General features: G+C 43.3%; 1 protein-coding gene across 1 annotated transcript; it reads left to right on the top strand.

Annotated features, from left to right (window-relative positions):
* Window positions 1-2,692: 2,692 nt before the first annotated feature.
* polr1f (RNA polymerase I subunit F) lies at window positions 2,693-6,309 on the top strand. Its single transcript, XM_082520344.1, has 4 exons — window positions 2,693-3,035; window positions 4,371-4,512; window positions 4,747-4,955; window positions 5,169-6,309. The coding sequence occupies exons 1-4, from the start codon at window positions 2,734-2,736 to the stop codon at window positions 5,644-5,646; spliced, it is 1,131 nt and encodes a 376-aa protein (XP_082376470.1). The 5' UTR covers window positions 2,693-2,733; the 3' UTR covers window positions 5,647-6,309.
* Window positions 6,310-7,486: the final 1,177 nt, after the last annotated feature.

Raw genomic sequence — 7,486 nt, 5'->3', positions numbered from 1 at the left:
CTGCACAGAGTAATCCGATTACCACTGGGACCACTGTTACCTTCACCCTCCACACCCTCCGAGTTCCTCTCTCAGCCAGTGGTACTTCTCAAGCTTCTCATGATCCTTCTTCCTAATTGCTATCGGTATACAGCCGTCTTCCTCTGTTTGTCCACTACTACTGGTTGGTTAGCCGTCACCAGTTTGTCTGTCTGTATCTGGAAGTCCCACAGGATCTTAGCTTGGTCATTCTCGACAACCCAGGGGGTGGGTCCCATTTTGATCTTGGGACTTCAAGGTGATACTCAGCACGGATGTTTCTGTATCCTATGTCGGCCACTTGGTTATGGCATTCCACGTGTGCCATGCCTGTTAGCATCTTGCATCCTGCTGTTATGTGTTGGATTGTCTCAGGGGCATCTTTATACAGCCTGCACCTGTGGTCTTACCTGGTGTGGTAGACCCCCTCTATGGATCTTGTACTTAGAGCTTGTTCCTGTGCTGCCATTGTTGGTGCCTCTGTGCTGTTGCGGTCTTTCAGTCCAGCTTTGTCTACCACTTGTATGATTTCTGGATTTCAGCCACTTCCTCTATCTGTGCATATGCAGTGCCTGTCCTTCCATGATGGTCCTTATTTTTTGTGTTATACCTCATCAGTCACTTATTGCAATAGTAGTTGTATCTTGTGGATGTTGGAGCACTGAAGTTCAAGTTTTGATGTTAGTCTAAATGCTGGGTGTCAAAGAACCCATAGGTCCCACATCTTCATGTAATCCCTGTGTAATACCATCCACCAGTTATCTATTTTCTCTTGTAAACACATGCCTTATACTTGTTCTTCTTTCATTTTATGTGCCATTTTATTTATTGAGTTATTTACAAACTATGTACTTATGCACTATTTCCTCTACCATATTTGTCCCCAATATATTTAACATTTTTAATTTCTTTATCCAGTATGGTTCTTTTATAACTAAGCTATTAAATAATGATACAATCAGTAAATAACAAGGGAAGTTATATTGAAAAATACATAACAGGGGAATTTATAGAGATTGAATTAAATACAAAGAAAATCACAATATCCATGTTGATATCCATGGATATAATGACAATAATATATTTGTTGGGTTGAATTTTAGATTTTAGCAGTTTCAGTCCTTCATAGCATCATCAATTCAGAAAGCCACTGCATTCTTATGAGACCACAGTTTAAGGCAATGATGATGCTGTTCAGGGTTCCCACACTTGTCGTAAAGTTAAGTAACAAAGTAAATCAGTTTCATAGCACCCGTCAGACCTGCAAGCTTAAAATGCTTCACAGAGGAGGAAGAGCAATAAAAACCTGTTTCCTCCACACACACATGCTTGCACACAAACACAGCTGTGACCTGTTATGAAGATAAGCTCTGACAACATCATTGCTGCTCAGCACCTCATTACAGTGTTTGCCAACTCCTGAGAGAAGCTCCAAACAGAGATGTGTGTGCATCTGCGTGCATTTATGCATGTTTGTGTGTTGACTGGGGCCCACAGCAGCAGAAGCCACAGGGAGCTAAGAAACCATGCACTATTTATCACCGTGACAACAGACAGGAAAGGGCCATGGCTCCTAACAGAGCACCGGGTCTGCGATTCCTGTGAGAGTGTGTGTGATAAAGAGAGAAACGCTGAATCATGTGACCTCCTGCGGTGCTGCCCTGTCAGAAAACAGTAACACTAGATTCATCTGTGCATGTGTCAGGATATTTTCAGTGCATGCCTGTGTGTATGGCTGGACACGCTGCACTAGTTGCACTAATTGACACCTCAGGTCACCCTAATGATCTTAATGTGGCTCTGCAGGTGAGAATGGGATACAGAATCAATGATCATCTCCTACCCCACGAGCTCCCTAACAGCATCCCTGCTAGGACTATCAGGGCCGAACTTGTAGATTACATAACAAAGGGCATCAGGTAACTTACGTAAGCATCATAACAGCTATATACAACAGCAAAGCTGCATGGTGTTCATTTTAATTTGCTAAAATTTTGTCATTTTGTCTAAAGTTAAAAGTGATGCTGGCAAATGTCTGAGCCTACTTCTGCAGGAGGTTTCTTCCTGTTAAAGAGGAGTTCTTCCTTCCCACTGCCGCCAGGTGTTTGCTCAAATGAAACACATTTATCTGTGGCTGCAGTTACTTTGCAGGGCTAAATTTTATTTATAAATTTAAAATGTGAAAATGAAATAGCCACTCAGAATAAGTTCACCATGTTACACAGGACATTCATTATTTAAACTAACAGACAGTTTGGCCACATGCAACATTTAAATCCATCAACATGTTATGCCAGGAAACATTAAAGCATTACTGCACGCAGACTAGCCATGTACAGCCATTAAGTCTGCAGTCGCTCATTTATAATCGTTAAAGAGTGTAAAAGTGTTTTGATGATGATTCGGTCTGTGCTCTGCAGACAAAAGGGGCAGTGAGTCATACAATTCTTCATATCTTCTAATGCTTTCAAGGATTTTACAATATTTCTGTGTCTAAAAAAACAATTAAACACAATACTTTTTGACAACCATTACTTAAAGATAGTGAATGGGACCTAAAATAAACTATTAAATAAGCTTGCAGTATGAAGTTTGTGGAGGGCGCTTCTCTTCTTCACCAGCAGGGGGCAACAATAACAAATGTTTTTAACAGCAGTTCAACAATCCGCAAAGCGGAAGTCACCTCTTGTTTGTCTTCCGGTCTTTCTACGCAGCATGGCGAATTTGGAGCATGGTGAGGACAATCCAAAACATGTGAGAATGTCCGGTGAAACTCCCGACGTGTCCGTCCCGGACCAGGCGGCCCAAGAGACCCCAGCACCGGTAAACACTGCTGCCGCTCTCCCGTTATCGATCCCGTCGTTCGCCGCTGCCTCCGAGCTGTTGTCAGCGCCTTACTCGTGTCTGGTCGTGAACACCCACCGGAGACACATCGCCCTGCCGCCCGTGTATCTAAACAAGAAGAAGACGGGGATTAAGGAGGAGCTGGAGGCCGAGCTGCTCAAGTTCTCTCAAAGGTGCTTCTTTTTTTTTTCCCCCGCCGACGTTTTTATCCAGTCAATGAAGCATTTTGAGCCGGACAGTCCACTTTCCCACGAACACAAACACGCACACGAGCTGTGATGTCCTCTAGCCGCTGAGTTTTCGTGTTGCTGTCTCCTGTGTTGTGAAAGAACCTAGTAGCTACTCATGAAACATCCTGTTAGGTCCTTTATCGGACACACACCTGCTGACGAGGTGGTGCTTTTAGGGGTTAAGAAGGTGGTGTTGGGAGGCTGTCACTGAAATGCAGACTTTTAGCTTTAATTCAGGGCATTGATTGTCCGGAAAATACAGCCAATGTGTTTTTAAATCCTTTACAGTCAATGAGTGCCTAAAGTCTAAAAGTCATGAACGTCACATCACCAACTGCTGTTTCTTCCTTTGAGAAGCTCTACCAGGTCTCTACTGCAGCCACCAGTTGCTGCTTATTTGTGGGCAATAACTGCATTCAGTTGTTTGTTCAGTAACTGAAAACTTGCTGTATTTAGTAGAGCTCAGGTGACTGACTTGGCCATTGACGATTATCTCTGCTCTTTGCCTCGGGAAACCCTTGGGTTTGTGTGCTTCGGGCCATTGTCCATTTGCACTGTGAAATCAGTTTTGCAGCATTTGTCTGAATCTGAGCAGAGACGATCGCCAGGTCGTCCTGCTGTCACATCATCTATAAACACCAGTGATCCGGCTCCACTGGCAGCCATGCATGCTCATGCTTTAACACTTCCTCCACCGGGATGACGGATGATTTTGCTCTCTCTTATAGCTTTACTTTGGTTTTTCAGCCTGATGAAGATCATCTTTGTATGCACTGATATCTCTATGGGCCACATAATGATAGTTCCAGTGAACAGCTACAAAATACAAGTTTAAAATTCTTTATCTGCTTAATTTATTGTTTAACACAGAGAGAGCAGGCCTCTCCTGGCTAAAAACAAACACCTGTTACTGTCCTGTTACTTGTGAGCCTCTGAAACTTGGATTAAACAGTTAATGTAATTATTTTGTTAAACCCCTTGAGTTAAAGTTTATAATCTGAACTTGAATCACATCTTAATTGTTTGTTTTAGAATCCACTGTGGTGCTCTGCGGAGGTAAAAGTACCAACAACGTGTGATTGTCTGCAAAATGTATTTTATGCATGAATCACTGCGTGCGGCCTTTTTAAATCCTTTCATACACCAGTCAGCTTTTAAAAGCATTAAAACCAGTAATGGTAACGCAAAAAGGTTTGGTCTTCTCCTTTAAGTAAAGCATTGTCAGTTTAAATAAACTGTTAATGCACGAGATGACCCTGTTACTGTTGTCTCTTTCAGTCTGAACGGAGTCCCCTTGGCCTACGACAACATCAGGATAGTGAGACACCTCGGAGACATTTACGACGACAGCGGCTACGTCCACGTGGACGTGGAAGCCAGCTTTATTGTTTTTCAGCCACAAAAAGGACAAAAACTACGGGTGAGATTTACATTCACATTATTTAGTAGAAGCAGAGAAGCTGACGGGACCTTACCTGACATAGTGTCTGTTAAGAGAGACCTGCACTTTTCAGTGTTTACTATTGTTATAATATACAAGTGACATATTAAAACCTGGGGCTTTGAGGCGTACCTGTACTTTGTGGGAGTGATAAATTGCCTCTGATAAAATACAATAACTAACAGCGTGTATCACGTATTCGTCTGTTTGTAGGGTAAGGTAAATAAACTGGGAATAAGCCACGTGGGCTGCTTGGTGCACGGCTGCTTCAACGCCAGCATTCCCAGACCGAATCTGGTTACTGTGGAAACATGGAGAGACGCGGGGCCGAGGATCGGATCGGAGGTGGAGTTTGATGTGACGGCGCTCGACGCCGACACTGCTGGGGTGCTGCTGATCAGAGGACGACTGGACAAGACCAGGCAAGTGTGCAGTATCAGTGATGATGATTTTAGTAGCTTCGGGGCAAAGCTAAAGGCCTCAGTATGCTCGCCGCTTTGTGGCTGCCGGTAGCATCATCACACCAGTAGTCACTGCAGTTTTTTCCTGAACAATAGGCGAGCAACTCAGACCTTCACATCAGCGCTGGTATGGCGCTGGCCTATATTGATTGTTTTTGTCTTTGTGTGCCTCAGGGTGCAGGAGCTGCTGGCCATGTGTGAGGGCACAGAAACCAGTGTGCCTGCAGGCGAGGAGGACCCAGAACCCACCCAGGATGCTTCTGAAGAAACCCCGAAGAAGAAAAAGAAAAAGAAGAAAGTCAAAGAAGAGGAGATAGAAGAAGAGATACCAACCATATCTGCATGCCAGCTGGACAACGGTGTAACACCAGAGCCGAATGGGATGAGGGATGAGGTAAACGGCAATGAAGCCGCAGAGAACAAAAAGAAGAAGAAAAAGAAGAAGGAAAAACGTATAAAAGAAGAGGAGGAGGAGATGGATGTCTCTCAGGTGGCGGTCCACGGGAGCGACTCCAACGGTTACATTAGTGACAAGCCAAGCAAGAAAAGGAAACGTGAATCAGGAAACGATGTGACATCATCTTTTAGTGAAGATCCCGACCCGGTGAAACCAAAGAAAAAGAGAAAAGTCAAAATAGAGCAGCATGCCTAAAAAATGGTATCTTTACAAATTAAGTGAAACATTTGGAATAATCAAGGACATACTGAGTGTGTTAGTGACAGCGACGGCCCTGGAGGAATATCCTGACGTGCCTTAATCATTAAAGAGCCTGGCTGTCATCCCAAAGTTGGCTCCTCGCCTCATAAACATAATGTCGGACATGCAAGAGAACATGGAAATGAGAGATCAGGAGTGGGCTTGACAGATTTTCCTCACTTGTAGTTCCAGCCTTCGCCACATGGTGGAGCCAAACTGCTTCTTACAATCAGTCTGGCAGACAAAAATCCAGAGGCAAAAACTCACCAGCAGAGACAGTTTGATCATCTTTTGCTTTGCTGCTGTTTATATGTTTTCTCCTGTTCAGCATTTAAGAAACAAAAGCCAAACGACTAATGCTGCCCAGCTGACTTCTAGACTTTGGCTCATGCTTCCATACAGGTCTTTAACAAATTGTTCTGATTGTGACTGCAAAGCAAGGAGAACGTTTTACTTAAATCCACAGTATTCAGTGAAAGGCCTGGAAATGAATCAGGCACAGTGACAGTGAAGCCATGGAATATTACTTTCGTGTCGCTCACTTCCTTTTGTCTTTAAATGGATTTTCTTTGACCGAGAGCAGAAATTAGCTGACAATAAAAAAATATATTATTCTCACCCTTTTAAAGAGTTCTTTATTTTGATATTTTGTCATGATGTCTACTTTTCAGTGATGATTTGACACACCTGTGCTTTGTAAACACACTCCTGAACAGCGCTTCGATTTCAGAGAGACAGAAATTCCTGTATTTTTGCAGTGTGCCGTGAAAAGGTTTGCAGCAAGCTCTTTTGCTTTGACCGATGGGAGTCGAGTGATAAAAAGCTGAGAGATAAGACTAAAGATCTAAGTGTTTTCTTTACTCTCTCTCTCGCTCTCTCTCTCTCTCTCTCACACACACACACACACACAGAGTGAGGGAGAGAAATCCTCCTGCTTTTCAGTGGGGAGTCTAATTAGCTGCTAGGTGCTAAGAGTTGGAGAGCTTATCGGAAGCTGCCTAAGAGGAGAGATAAGGGGATGCGATTAACTTGGCTCATTTTCATCAGTCACACCTGATCTTACTTTTCTGTCATCTGCATGAGCTGCACCATCTGTGTGTGCATCTTTTTTGGGTGGACAGATCGGAGAACACTGCAGAGAGCCATTCAAATAGGTCTTAAAAAAAAGGGCTGCTTGTATCCAAAGCATCCAGTCTGACAAGAAACAACAGCAAAACTTCATCGTGAACTTTTTTTAAACTTTATCAATCATACACTAACAGGAAAAAAAACATTAATAAGAAAAACTTGCGAAATATTTCCATTCCATTTTTCTTTTAAATCTTCAGCTGTCTGTACACAGTGTTGCTTAATTTTATTGAGGCTTGCAGAGATGTTTTTAAGCACAGCTCTCTCACAGCATTTCAGTCAGGTTCGGGTTGGAGCTTTAGTTGGAGGAGGAGAATCAAGGGTTTGCAATGACCGGGTCCTTTCGTTGTAGATTCACTGCTGTGCTTGGGAACATTGTCCTGTTGCATGAATCAGACTGGCTCAAGTTTTAGCTGTCGGACAGATGGTCTCGCATTTGACTCTAGAATGTCCTGTCTCTGCAAAACAAGCCCAAATCAACACGTCTCCACCTCCGTGCTTGACAGCTGCTACTGTATTCGGCTTTTGGTTCACCAAATGTGGCGCTGTGCATTATGGCCAAACAGCTCCAAATGGAGATATCTCAAAATCTCAAACGTTTTGTTGTAGGCTCTGGACTTTTACTTTTACCTTGATTCTTTTCTTTTTCAGCCATTGCTGTACTTTT

This window comes from Aulonocara stuartgranti (assembly GCF_965226115.1).
Source record: "Aulonocara stuartgranti genome assembly, chromosome: 22".
In the NCBI taxonomy this organism is placed as follows: domain Eukaryota; kingdom Metazoa; phylum Chordata; class Actinopteri; order Cichliformes; family Cichlidae; genus Aulonocara; species Aulonocara stuartgranti.
This window is presented reverse-complemented; position numbering and strand designations above follow the sequence as displayed.